This window comes from Arachis hypogaea, chromosome 13, assembly GCF_003086295.3.
Source record: "Arachis hypogaea cultivar Tifrunner chromosome 13, arahy.Tifrunner.gnm2.J5K5, whole genome shotgun sequence".
In the NCBI taxonomy this organism is placed as follows: domain Eukaryota; kingdom Viridiplantae; phylum Streptophyta; class Magnoliopsida; order Fabales; family Fabaceae; genus Arachis; species Arachis hypogaea.
The window spans coordinates 97,001-111,689 of record NC_092048.1 but is presented as its reverse complement, the minus strand read 5'-3'; the positions used below and the strand labels follow the sequence as shown (position 1 = coordinate 111,689).

General features: G+C 34.6%; 2 protein-coding genes across 2 annotated transcripts; one reads left to right on the top strand and one right to left on the bottom strand.

Moving 5' to 3' along the window:
• Positions 1 to 1,131: 1,131 nt before the first annotated feature.
• LOC112735676 (uncharacterized) lies at positions 1,132 to 2,017 on the top strand. Its single transcript, XM_025785201.3, has 3 exons — positions 1,132 to 1,347; positions 1,429 to 1,523; positions 1,620 to 2,017. Exons 1-3 carry the CDS (start codon positions 1,245 to 1,247, stop codon positions 1,764 to 1,766), a joined length of 345 nt encoding a protein of 114 aa, XP_025640986.1. The 5' UTR covers positions 1,132 to 1,244; the 3' UTR covers positions 1,767 to 2,017.
• Positions 2,018 to 5,383: 3,366 nt separating this feature from the next.
• LOC112736174 (GDSL esterase/lipase At1g74460) lies at positions 5,384 to 6,911 on the bottom strand. The gene is made up of 2 exons (XM_025785512.3): positions 6,449 to 6,911; positions 5,384 to 6,369 (listed from the first exon to the last, which is right to left on the bottom strand). The coding sequence occupies exons 1-2, from the start codon at positions 6,881 to 6,883 to the stop codon at positions 5,638 to 5,640; spliced, it is 1,167 nt and encodes a 388-aa protein (XP_025641297.1). The 5' UTR covers positions 6,884 to 6,911; the 3' UTR covers positions 5,384 to 5,637.
• Between the last annotated feature and the right edge of the window lie 7,778 nt (positions 6,912 to 14,689).

The window sequence follows — 14,689 nt, the reverse complement described above, 5'->3', positions numbered from 1 at the left end:
ATCATTATTCTTTACTTTTACTAGAGCTTCAATTGTTGACTTTGCATATATTTTCTACTGGCTAGTGTTAATAGTGTGGCATATTGGGTTGTTATCACCCGTCCCCGACAACTCTCGTGTCACGTTCCACTTCGCATTTTCGTTGCCACTTTATAATAATAATAATAATAATAATAATAATAATAATAATAATAATAATAATAATAATAATAATAATAATAATGTCATATGATCAACAAAAAAATTATTATTTTTTATTAATATTTAATTAAAGAAGATATTTTTATTTAAATTTTAAATTTTAAATTCTAATGAGATAAAAATGAAACATTAGTGATATAAAATATTTATTAATATTAATAAAAATAAAGTATTATTTTAGTTTTTAATATTTGACTAAATTTTAATTTGGTCTCTAACGTTTTAAACGTTCTATTTCAATTTCAAAAAAATTTTAAATGGATTCAATATTATCCTATCATTAAATTTGAAACAACTAATTTGCATATTAAAGAACCAATAATATTCGATTTTGGTATATAAGTAAAATTGATCTATCAACGATCACTAATATAAAAGTTTTTCTTTTAATTTTAAAGCGTTAATGATTATTGATTATTAAGATATAAAGTTTTGTAAAAAAAAAAGAGAAAAAATGTCACAAAAAAGTTTTAGTTTTTATTTTCTAACACATAAAAAAAGATATAATTTAATTAGTAATATTATTAACGTTCACGTCACTCATCCTACGATTAGTGTCAAATTTAACGACAAAACCACATTGACCTATTTAAAATTATTTATAACAAAAATAGAACGTTAGAAACTAAATTAAAATTCAAACATTAAAAACTAAAATAATAGTTTACTCAATTAATAAAAATATTAACCTCCTAATTTGTACTATTAATTAAGAAGTCCATCACCTAACAGAACAAAATCTTTCCCCTACTCTCCCATCCTCTTCCAAGAAATGACGGGTTCCTACCACCTTTTGGAGTTTTCCTTGCAATGCATATGATATGATATATAATTGCTTTTTCCCATCATCCACTTTATTTTAATTTCCATAAATATAAATAACAAAATCTGATACAAATCTACATGTATAAATAGGGAGTACTAGCTTAGTAGCAAGCAAACGTAACTTAACGAACCTAGACTAAGTAGTGTGTGTTATATATATATATCCATCCATTATAAGGAAGTAGTGCATAATGTGCTAAGCTACAATATTAACGACGATGATGATGATGAAAGGCACCACAATGATTCGCTTGTTCTCTGTTGTTGTTCTAGTAGGGCTCTGTCATCTGATATGCTTGACGAGAGCAGTCCCTATCACAAGTAAATTCAAAACTATCATATAATTCTAGCTCCCTTCTCCTATATACATTTGTAATTTTGTATGGTTGCTTCCACAAACAGGAACCCAAAGCCTTATTATGCATAAAGGTCCCCAAGTTGATGCTGCTTTATTGGCGGTGGAGAATATCAACAACCACAACGTTAACCTACAACGAGTAAGTTAAATTAAGACCACCACCATGTATACTACTTATTAATTATATAGGCATGCATCGTTTCTTAGATAACAATATTGAAATAATAATGCACAGGAAGTTGTCATCATCAGAGAAAGAGACTTGGAGGAGACAAGAAGTAGTTCAGCCGTTAATACTGAGAGGATGGGGTTGTTGGAACTGCATGACTACCCACCTACAGGGGCTAATGACCGTCATAATCCAAAATCACCATCTCCATAGCATTTCAATGTTGTGTATTGATCGACCATAATCAACCCATGTGGCGTCTGCCTCTTCGTATGAATTTTCACTATATATTATGAATGAATATCATGTTTTATTATGTTATGCTAATTCGGTGTTATTAGGGAATAAATTAAACTAGTTTCTCAATAACTTGCTTAAGTGGAAGCGAAAATGTAAGCTGCACTGATGAAGATGAGTATCAATTATTAATTAATTGAGACGCGACCGTGTGTTTGTCACTTAAATTTCTGTTATTATTGACTTTAAAAAAATATGTACTAAAATTAATTATTAAAATTAATTTATTATATATTTATATTTAAATATATGTATAATTTAATTTAATTTAATATGTATTTTATATTTTAATACATATTTTATGCTCTTAATTTTAACGTGCATTTGACATGATTGATTAATTTATTTATATTACACTACTACTGTTCATTCACTTCAACCTTATTAGCTTTACAATAATGTTTCTTAAGTCCCTCCTACAATCATGCTTGTCCATACCACAACATATATAAGATAATATATAATCACGTATGACGTATCCTATTTATTTGAGTTAAATAAATTATTAATTGAACCAAAATCAATACATATATAAGACATAATAAATTAGATTTTGGCAAATAACATGATGAGCTAATTTATAAGCCAATGTTTTCGGCTAGTTCTACTGTTTTTTTTTTAATTAGACATTTTTTTAGTTAAATTATTTAATTCAAATAATTAAAATATGATAATGTGCCTTAAGTTGTTTTAAGAGTAGAAAAATTAGAGAAAAAAAAGAAACAATAAAATGAAAAAAAGAATTGAAAAAAGATAATAGAAAAATAAAAATTCAAAAAAAAAATTGATTGTTATAGTACCTAAAAATAATACCTAACTTATTAAAAAAATAAAAAATTAAATATTTAATTGAAAAAGAATAAAAATTAACGATTTTTAAATATTTAAAATTTATTATAAAATATAAGTTAAATAAAAATTAGCACTTTCAATTCCTTTTTTTCTTCTAGTTAGGTAAATTTATTATTTTTATCTCTTTTAATTTTCTTTATCATCCTCTGTATTCTTTTTTTTTTTAATTTTTAATCATTTGTTATTTAGTGCTTTCAATTCCTATTTTTCTTCTTTTCTATATTTTGAAAAAATATTTAATTCTATTTAAGATGTAAATTATATAAACAAATACAAATAATGTTTATACTTTCTACTTTTATCAATAATAGCATGATTTAACATATTTCAAATATATACAATTAAATACGTATGTGATATTTGTAAAAATCAAATCATATACCAAATAAAATAATAAAATGGACAATATAATTTTAAATTATTATGTGAATATTAGATATAAAAATGAGCATAACTTATTGGAATAATTAAATAAACTTATATAGCATACATACAAATATTAATTTTCTATCTTAAAATAAGAGTAATTTACACGTATAAAATAAATGAACAAAATCTTTACGTAAATACAATATTGCCAATTTCCAGACGCAAATGCAACAAACGCAATTGTATATAATCCGCTATACCCTGTAGTGGAACTCAATTGCACGTAATCCGCTACAGGCTATCGCGGATTACGTTGAGGGCTGCGTTATTCACAAATCGTTACACCCTGTAGCGGTTTATGCTGCTCATATGGTGCAAGACTCATAATCCGCTACACCCTCTAGCGGATTATGAAGAGTGTGAAAACCGGGTTAGCTTATGTTTAAAAAAGTACACTTTCTAAAACCGGGTTTGTTTTGCATAGAATAAAGGGCATTTTAAGCCATTTTAAGTCATTTTCTATGCAAAACAATTTAAAAAAATGACTTAAAAATGTTAGGAGTACTATAAAAGTTTGTAACATCTTAGTAATTTAGGTCAATGCTGGTTATAACTATAAAAGGGATTCAATTTACGCTGGTTCAGTTCAAGGAAAGGAAGAGGGGACAGAAGAGGGGGGGGGGGGGAGGGAAGGGGAAGGGCCACCGCCATTGCTCCTCGCCGCCGCTGCTCCTCTCCCCTTCGTGCTAACCCCAGAACCACCGTGACCCTCTCCCCTCCTTCTCTCCTTCCCTGTCTCGAACCTCCTCGAACCAGAACTCACCCCCAAGTGAGGAGATGTCACAACACTCCTGTTGGTCACGAGGAATCTGAAAAAGGCAGCTGGTCTGAGACTAATGCGACGCTGGCGGCAAGGGAGGAGGAAGAGGCAGATGATGGCGGCGACGACAATTGTGGAGTCTCGGCGGTGGATTTGGGCTGGGCGCCGCGGATAACTTGAGCCCACCTGTTCCACGCTTTTGATTCCATTGAAGAAGAAGAAGATGCTGTTTCACTTCTATTTCTTCTGTTTTTGTTTTTGATTTCATTGAAGAAGAAGAAGAATGTTTTCTGTTTTCTATTTTTATAATTCAGGTTATTATTTTGCTTTCAATTTTTATTTTTGGTTTGATTTTAGATTAGTTTAGTTGGATGTCGATTTTCTGTTATTAGATTTTAGGAAATGGTTATTGTTGTTGGTTTGATTTTGTTTTTGGTTTGATTCTGGATTGCTTCTACTTTTGTTTTTGCTTTTGTTGTTGCTCTGATTTCATTATCCATTGTTGTTGGTGTTGTTCTTCTAGTTGTTGTTGTTTTAATGTTGTTGTTGTTTTACTGTTTCTGCTTTTTGCTTCTGCATTCTGCTTTTGCATGCTTCTGATTTTGCATTATGGGAAAGAAGGAGGAAGAGCATTTTCGTCGGAATAACGATTTTAAGAAAAACTGAAACCTTTGGGATTATTTTGTAGCGAAAAAAGATTGGAGACTAAAAAAATTTTTAACCCCTATCTTAAGGACTAAAATCGTATTTAACCCAAAAATAAAATATATATTTGGTGTAGAAACTATAATACTTTATGTGAGAAACACGTGGCATTATGTGTATATAGTATATGTTTTTGCCTAGCCTTTCAAAAAGATACGTAAATATAAAGAAAAAAGAAAATTGTTCATTGCAAGCCGAAGTTTGTTGCATAATTATATATATTATGAAAAAGGTAAAAATTCATCAATTGAAAATCGATAAATGATAATTTAATAAATATATTATTTAATCTAATAATTTTTAATTATTAACTTGATATAAAAATAACTATATGTGAGTGGTTGTCACCCTAAGAAAATTCTTAGAATCCATAATGAATCCAAATGGTTTTATGTTTATTCTGTGTAATACAGGTCAGTTAATGTCATCATGCATCTACAGCTTCTCCAACACACTAATTTGCTTTTTGTGTTCAGCGGAGAAATTAAGTAATCAATGAAGTCGTGGGAACAGGACATTTGCCCCCCCTGCTTTCCCTAATAGAACGGCCATTACCAAATCATGTCTTAGAAAGTCTGATACGTAATTACAATCTATCCCAGCAAGTTTATGAAATTTAATTGCTAATGGGATTGATAAAATTTTTTATATTATAGCAGTAGTGAATAAGATCAGAAACTCGTTATTCATGTATGGGGTGTTGCATCAAATTAAAATATATGTAAATTGTAAGGCCATTTTTTAATAAAGAAGGTGAAGAATACAACTAAAGGTGACCCATGATGCATAAAATGTAATAGTAGTGATCATACGATTATATTACATGAGCACACAATAATACACCCGTAAGGCAGTAACAAAACCTCGATCCTGATTTAGACATCTATTTCTGGACCTTTACTCAATCAGTCATATCAAAGAGATCCACATTGCACTAATTAAAGCTAATTCCTAATGCGATAAGCTGTTTCTCTTACAGTTAATCATCTTTGTTGAAGCTGAAACGCAAACACAAATTATGAAATAGTTTGGGAAAAGCAATCAAATAGCAGGGGAAGGGGAAGGGGAAGGGGAGGATGAAGATTGATTAAGACGCAAGAAGCCGAACTTTTTGATAAGTTCATTGGCTATGAGCTGGTTAGCACTGTCTGTGGGGTGGTACTCATCCCAGAATACGTACTTGCTTCTGTCTTTGCAGAGCCTTGAAGCTGGTAAACAGGTGAGAGCGGGTCGTATCCTCCCAAACGAGCAACAAGGTGAATCTGAGTTTTCAAAACCATACTTGTTTGGGTTGGAAATGACATCGTTGACAACATCATAAGCATCTCCAAATCTGAAGCTTGAATTGGCAAGTTGTTTCCCCAAGTCGTCCATCAATTTGGCGGCAGCTTTGTTGAAGCTAAGGGCCAGGGTGTTGGTTCTGTGTTGGCAGCCCCCGGAGGCGGAGGACGAAAGCACCCTCTGAAGGGGGATGCAGCCCATTGGGCCCAGCCCAAAGACCATCAGCTGCCTTGCACCCAATGCGTGCAGAGCCGTGAGTTGGCCTCTCAGTGTTTGTATCAGGTATTGTATGAAGGTGTCATCATTGTAAGTCCATGAGTCCCTGTATACGGGCATCAAGTAGTTGTTTATGAAGTCATTGCTGCCCAGTGCAACCACATACCTTGCTTCCTTGAAAAACTTGTCTGCCTCCTCTTTCCCGATTTTCTCTCTTATTAGTTCTTGTGTCCCCTCGAACAGCTCAATTTGCTTGTAGAGAGAGAACCTCTGAATCTGCGATGCAAGAAGCAACAATCAGTAATTATATATGAGTGAGAATATAATAATTCATCCATCCATCCATCCGTCTTACAAAATAGGTGCCTGTGTCATTCAAAATGCCGCCCCCTCCAGAAGCATAATTGAGGCCATTGTGCAAAATATCATCTTCAGTCAAGGATGGGTCCAAGAAAGGAGGAGGCCTTGGAAGGCCCATTTGATCCCCAATGATATCGGCAACAGTGCGCCCATTGGAGAACCTGCCATTCGGGAGCCCGTTTCCGAAATCAATGCCGTACCACGGCAAGCTAGCCTGAGCGAGGCTCTTGGACAGGTACTTGTTGTTTCCAACATCCGACAGTGAGTCCCCAAATATGAATTGCACTGTCCTGCACTCGCATCCTTCTAGCACTACGCTCGCTGCTACTACTATCACACTCACCACCGCCACCACCAACTTATTCTTCATCTTTCTCTCTCTCACAAATATTGCATGCTTAGTTAGGACCTTTTCAATATATATGAACATGATGATGATGACGTCCACAGCCAGATATAGATCAGATTGTTGGATAAACCAACTGCAACTATATTACTACTCATTCAAACCTACTGCAACTACCCCGGCCCCGCCTCGGATATCATCCTATCATATTCATCTAACATTCACTCATACTTTTTAATTTGTTAATTATGGTAAGTGCACCCAACTCCCACACCCCTCCCCCATTGCTTCCAAAACCTCCCTTCTTTTTTAGATAATCGTCTACAATCTTGTTCAACCATGCATAATCTGTTACGTTGGAGTGTTGGACCAAATATCTTCTTAAAATGGGCCACTGCGCCATTGCCTTTATATAGTTCAGCAGCGCATATTGTGATTTTTGCTTTTCACCGGAATCGGAACCCATTTTCTTTCTAGCAATTTCTCTTTCTTTCCCTTAAAATTTGTTCAACTATTGTTTATAAACTAGTTATTGATTAAAAAAGAATTGATTTCCTAAAAGATTATTATTATTATTATTCCAGAAAAAACGTAGCAGCATGATATGCGTTAAAATTACATAAATTGGAAGCGAGATAAACATAATCTATATTCAAAGTTCCAAGTGTTAAGTCCAAATTCCATGTCAAATAAATAAATAAATAGCGTTAAGTCGTCCAAATTTAACTCTAGGGATTTAAGTTCAACATGTTGGTGGCAGAAATCAAACCAAGAGTTAAACCAAAAAAAGAAACAAAAACAAAATAAGCTAATATATTAAAATTAGTCATCAAAGTCAGCTATTAGTATAAAATACATGTTGGAATACAAATATACATTGAAAATAAATTAAACCACACATGTATTTATACATAAATACATTAGTGACTAATTTTAGTAGCTAATTTTAATATATAAATAGCATTTTTATAAGCGAATATATATGAATGTATATTTTGTTGAGATTATATATGAAGACACTAACAGCTCAAAATAAGCTAACATGCAAAGTATCAATCTCTACTATTCTCTAGCCACTTAGCTTAATTACTTACAAAAAGCTAGCTCAGCTAATGCTGAAACTAACTCATCTACCAACAATAATAACCACACCTTGGATTCATATTCTTAGTGATATATATAGATAGCGCAAAAAAGCTAACAAGCCAAGCTAGGGTAGGATATATACCTGCCTAAAAGGGTTTGTTAAAGTGAGAATGAGGATCATGATGTTGGTTGCTCTGGCTGCTTGCTCCTCTTCTTGTAGTTGGCTTTAAAGCATGCTTGTCTTAGCCTTTTGGTGTGGTCTCCAGTTGCAAGTGGGGAATTTCCTCCAACAAGCTCTTCTCTCTCTCCAAAATGTGAATGGCACTCCTTATTCTGCTGCTCTCATCCTCATCAACTCCCTTCTGCTGCTGCTGCTGCTGCTGCAGATTGTTGATTAGGGTTTGAAGACTCATGAGCTTCCTGTGAGGCCACCTCTGAATCCCTAAGTCCCTCCACCTTCTCTTGAGATGTATGAGACCCACCTTGAGGTGTCTCGACGCTTCTGCTATGGGCATGTAGAAGCACTCAGAAATGCTCTTCCTTTTTAAGCCCTTCTTACCCTTACCCTTATCCTTGCTCATTTCCTTCCATGCATTATCCACGTATTCATTCTCTGCATTATCACTTTCTTCATCACAACGCTCTACAACATCCATATCAAATCAAACTTAGTTAAAACCAACCAACCTTGCATGCTACTTATATTGGATGAGTGGGAAGAGGAGGAGGAGTAGTAGCACTAGCATCATATAAAATGTCATGAAAGTAACGAGACTCCATCATCATAGGGCGGGACCCAATCTACTCCATCGTACCCACGGTTACCGTCGGCATAATTTAAACTAAATTTATTAAGTTTTGTAGGTTCTTCTTTTTCGAATACAAGTGGACATACACTTTCTTTTTCTTCTTCTTTCGTTATCTTCGTCTTTTTTTTCTTTATGTTCCTTTTCCTTTGTTATCGTCGTAATCATCATTTTCTTCTTTTATGCGCTTCTTATTATCGTAGTCTTATTCTTCCTCTTCTTCTTTGTTATCGTCGTCAGCTTCATCATTTTCTTGATTTACGCGCTTCTTTCTTTAACATTGTTGTCATCATCGTTGCTGTTACTATAATCATTGTCGTTGCTACCGCCACTTCTTCTTCTTCTTCTTCTCACTTCTCTCTTTTTTTCCTTCTCGTACTCTTTTATTATTATCGTCGTCGTCCTCGTCGTTTTCATCTTCTTCTTCTCTCAATCAATGAAATACACATATCACATAAATTTTGGTATACAAGACAAAAATCTTGGAGCATAGCACATAGATTTTGATGTGCAGTACATAAATTTTTAGAAGACTACATACCAAAAATATTGACTCACCCAGTAAATAAAATACATTGACAACAAAAGTTTATGTGCTAGATGTAAATATTTGTATACTATACCAATGGAATACACACAACATATAAATTTTGGTGCAAAAATCTTAGTGCATAGCATAAAAATTTTGATGTGCAGCACAAAATTATTTGGAGGACTACGTACCCAGAATATTGACTCATCCAACTAACAAAATATATTCGTAGCAAAATTTTGTGTGCTATATACAAAAATCTGTATATTATACTGATGAAACACGCACAATACATAAATTTTGGTGTACATCACAAAAATTTTGGTGCATAAAAAAGAAATTTTGATATATAGTATAAAAATTTTTAGAAAACTATATACACAGAATATTGGCTCACCCAACTGATAAAATATATTTTTGCAGCAAAAATTTGTGTGCTATGTGCAAAGACTTGTATATGTAAAAACTTGTCTATTGTATCAATAAAGTTTTATGTTTTGCAATAAAAATTTATATGTTGCAGAAAGTGCGAAAAATAAAAAATAGTGACGTATGTACATATCTTTTTTCTGTTGGACTTTACACCAACTTAGTTAGATTTAATTATAAAAAAATTTGTATATGTAACATTACTCTTAATTTTTATATAATAAAATAAATAAAGAAGAGGAATTACTAAACTTGTCATGATTTGTAGTGACCTGGTGTGATATGTGGTATTGATTTGTTTAACTTTAGAGTTATGATTGCGATTAAGTTTAGATTTTATGTTTATTGTAAAAATTGCGTATGAGCATGGAAAATAATATAAAATCAGAGAAATCAAGAAGGAATTAGGAATTAAATTTGTATAATGATGAGACTCAATGGATATAATGTTATAGTTTTTTATTTATATAAGCACTAACCCTAACAGAATCGCATTGCTGCTCTAACTAACTATACAACTCAGCATGTGCAACAAAATCGACTACTAACAACTTTCTATACAAAGAAAAATAACAACCTGCACTAACAAATTTCAACTAATAGAATAAATAATAATTTGCAAGAATAATAATATTAAGTAACACCCTCCCGTGATATAAGCTTGGACTATTGGAAGAGAAGAGGTCGAACAATCCAAGCTTATATTAGAGTACCCTGCACTAAAAAGCCCAGGAGCAAGTGGTTTTGTGAGAATATCAGCAGCTTAATTGTTGGTAGAAATGAAAAGGAGACGGATCAACTTTTCTTGTAATTTGTCACGGACAATATGGCAATCGGCTTCGATATGTTTTGTACGTTCATGAGACACAGGATTAATAGCAATGTAGATAGCTGAATTACAATCACAATACAAATTAATAGACTTTTGTGATTGGAACACTAAGATCTTGGAGAATATAGCTCAGCTATTGAGCTTCTCAGGTGACTAGAGCTAAAGCTCGATATTCTGGTTCTGAAGAGGAGGTTGCAAGTGTTAATTGTTTTTTACTCTTTCAAGTAACCAATGATGGTCCTAGATAAAAGCAATATGCAGAGATTGATCTTCTAGAATAAACACAACCAACCCAATCAAAATCAGAAAAATCTGTAAGATGTAAATCAAAATCTGTAGAGAAGAATGGACCTATAGCAAGAGAACTCTTTATATAATGCAGCACTCTATGCGCTGCCTTCAAGTGTTCATTAGTAGCACAATCTAAAAACTAGCTTAGCTTTCTAATGACATAGCTTATATTAGGTCTAGTATTGGATATATATAAAAGTTTGCTTACAATCCTTCTGTACTGACTAGAATCAGTGAGCAATTCTCCAACACCTTTACTAAGTTTTGTTCCATAATCAATAGGAGTGGTGGCTGGTTTGCAACCTTCAAATCCTATTTTCTTAAGTAAATCAAAAACATATTTCCTTTGATATAAAGCAATTTTTGTCATGAAGAACACCCTTGACTGATTCAATTTCACTTAGGTCATTTTCTGCTAATACTAAGTCATCCACATACACTAGAATTATTGTGAATCCAAGTGATGTGGTCTTGGTGAATAAATTGTAATCTGATTTGCATTAAGTGAATTTCAGCTCAAGTAGAACTGATTTGAGCTTACAATTTCATTGTTTACTAGCTTGTTTTAATCTATACAAAAAATTTTCAAGCTTGCAAACTTGACCTGGTGAGGCTTCTAAACCTGGAGGCACCTTCATATAGATCTCTTCATCAAGCTTGCCAAACATTATGTTGACATTGATTTGTTTAAGGTGCCAACCTTTCACTGTAGCAATAGCCTGTACCATTCTCAAATTCCCTAGCTTTACTGTAAGACTGAAGGTGTCTCGATAGTTAACACCAGCCACTTGTGTAAATCATTTGGTAACAAGTCTTGCCTTGTGCCTCTCCATTGTGCAGTGGGTGATATTTAGTGTGAAATACTTATTTACAGCCAATAGCCCTCTTTCTAATTGGTTAAGAAGTTAGCTTCCATGTCTTGTTTTCTTCCAAAGCAGTTAGTTCAGTGATTCTCCGGATTTACACTATATCAAAGTATAATGAATCCATCTTTGGCAAGTATATCAAATTGTCGTCAAGTAATAAATCACAGTAGAGTGAGGTCAAATCCCATAGAGATTGATTGATTGAGCAACTTTAGTTACTGGGTGATTTAGTCAAGCTAATCAATAAGAATTGTTGAGTGCAGAATTCTAAATAGCAGAAATGTAAATGACTTAAAGATAAAGGAAATCCATAAAGTGCAGAAAAGTAAATGACAAGAATGTAAAGTGCTGGAACATAAATGACTGAATTGTAAATGGGGAATGGGTAATGGCAGAAATTAAGGAAAGCTATAAAGAATAGGAAAGATAAGAATAGGGGAATTCATTGGGATCAGGAGATGTTGCTCTCTTTGGATCAATTCTAGATCATCTCATCTTCAATCATGCAACTCATTGACCTCTTGGCAATCATGATTGATTGAACCCCAATTCCTTGGTGATTCAATCTCTCAAATCTTGATAATCAACCAATTCCTTGGTCTAATTGCTCATGAAGAGAGATAAGCTTGGTCCCTGATTATACCACACATTATCATAGATCCAAATAGTGGGTGGATTTCATGTCACCATATCCAATCCCAAAATCCAGATCTACTCAAGTGTGAGAAGGGATTTCAAGCATAGTTCCATGTTTCCTTTTTCAAGGTTCCCATGAAACCCAATTTGTATTCAACCTCTTTTCCAAGATGATTGAACACTAGACTTTGAGAAATAAAATTCCTTCTAGCAAATCAAAGAGAGATGAAAAGAAGAAGAAATTAACTATCATTAATCCATCAAGTACAATAGAGCTCCATCTCCTAATGAGAGGGAGTTTAGCTACTCATAGCTTAGAGAAAAGTACAAGAGATGGAAGAAGATGAAGTGAAGTAAAGACTACTACTAGCCAACCTAACTAACCAACCAATCAACCCCTTTTTCAGTACTCTTAGGGGGTATTTATACTACTCCTATTACTAGAAATTGAAAATTACAAAAGGGAAAAGAAAATTACAATTGAAAATAAAAGGAAACTCATTAAAATGAACCATGTGCCTGGCGTGTGAGTGGCATGCCACGCCTAGCTTCCAAGTGGCACACCTCCTGTCTTGCAGCTAGCCTGACGTGCCACGCCTTCGAGCTCAAGTGGCACGCCCAATTGACTTCTTCCTTCTTCCTCTCTGCAGACTTGAACTAGCGTAGCACGCCCTTAATGAAGCTCTCCTTCCATCTTCTGGAAACTTGAACTAGCGTAGCACGCCCAAGTCTGGCGTGCCACGCCCTCAATAAAGCTCTCCTTCCCTCTCCTGGAGACTTGAACTAGCGTGGCACGCCCAAGTCTGGCGTGCCACGCCCATTGCAATGCATGAATAAGCCTTTCTGGTCTAGTAAACTGGCGTGCCACGCCCAGTATTCAAGTGGCACGCCCCTGGTGCAAGCAAGTTTGGCGTGCCACGCCTTAGTCATCAAGTGGCACGCCCCTAGTCATTTTGCCTTGGTGTGCCACGCCTAGAGTCCCAAGTGGCATGCCTTCGAGGATTCTTCATTCTCTCTTTTCTGGAAACTTGTATTGGCATGCCACGCCCAGGTCTGGCGTGCCACACCCTTGTTGGAGCCACACTTATCATCTCTGGTTGGTTGAACTGGCGTGCCACTCTTTCAATCTCAAGTGGCATGCCTATAATGGTGTTAAGCTCTTCAAACTTGGTGTGCCACACCTAGAACTCAAGTGGCACGCCCAAGATATGAACAAGGTTGGCGTGCCACGCCTCAACTATCAAGTGGCATGCCCATTGTGTTGAACCTTCCACTCCCCTCTGCTTAGTTGAACGGGTGTGCCACGACTTCGATCTGGCGTGCCACGGCTTCGATCTGGCGTGCCACGTCCCTTGTAGATGATGGGATTGGCATGCCACGCCCAGTCTGGCGTGCCACGCCCCTTGTGTGTCTTCAAGAATGCTTCTCTGAAATGTATAGTTGGCGTGCCACGCCCATTAAAAGCTTCATGGACTCTCTTCTGGACTTGCTAGCTGGCGTGCCACGCCCATTAGCTGGCGTGCCATGCCCATTCAATTTGTTAGTGTTTGCATCAAGTGGCACGTCCAGCACACACGCCCAGCTCCTCTTCCTTACTTCCTTTTTCTTTTGATGCTATTTTCACCTGAAATTCGAACAAAACTCATTTCAAAGAAATGTGCCATAAAATTCATCATTTAGTTCATGAAATTACATTAATTTAATGAGATATCACTATTTCTATGGTTCTTTTAGATAAGAAAAAGAGGTAGATGATGCAAGTCATCATTCAGCCTTTATTGCCTCTTGCCAATAGGTTTGAATGATTTCATCCTCATAGATTTTAGGCTCTAAATTCTGAATAGCAGCAAAAAATGCAAGATACATAAGAAAAAACCTAGTATAAGGCAAGACATTAGAGAGAGGATATCTTTGAGCAGTGAATTGTGATAAAGATGGAATAATGTTAATGGTTTGACATTCATAGTCCTGCAGGTATGCAGGAGGTTTAGTTTGCCTAGTTGATCTTTTCACATCAGCAATTTCAAGTATAATGGAGGATTAAGGCAAAATAGCAGAATTATTAGTTGAAAGCTCTTCATGTGATGCAGATGTTGATTTTAAATGATTATGAATTTCAGTATAAGGTAGCATTTCTTCATTTTCATTTAATTCAGATAATGCATCATCATTTTGATGACTAACATTTAGATGATGTAAGCTTGGCTGAGAAGCTGCATCATCTGTGTTTAAAACTTAGATCTTAGTCCCACCAAAAATTCATAATAAAAAAAGATGAGATGCATTGTGAGATGAAATAGAAGAATTTGAAGAATTTTCATTATTGGAATTATTAGAGTGACAGTAGAAAAAATAATTCTTATGAAATTGGACATCTCGAGATAAGAAAATCTCTCGAGTCTACAAATCAAA

Coding starts and splice junctions, on each gene's coding strand:
- LOC112736174 (XM_025785512.3), bottom strand. CDS start 6,883: ATGTTCATATATATTGAAAAGGTCCTAACTAAGCATGCAATATTTGTG. Junction 6,370..6,448: donor ATGACACAGGCACCTATTTT/GTAAGACGGATG, acceptor CTTGCATCGCAG/ATTCAGAGGTTCTCTCTCTA.
- LOC112735676 (XM_025785201.3), top strand. CDS start 1,245: ATGATGATGATGAAAGGCACCACAATGATTCGCTTGTTCTCTGTTGTT. Junction 1,348..1,428: donor GAGAGCAGTCCCTATCACAA/GTAAATTCAAAA, acceptor TTCCACAAACAG/GAACCCAAAGCCTTATTATG. Junction 1,524..1,619: donor ACAACGTTAACCTACAACGA/GTAAGTTAAATT, acceptor AATAATGCACAG/GAAGTTGTCATCATCAGAGA.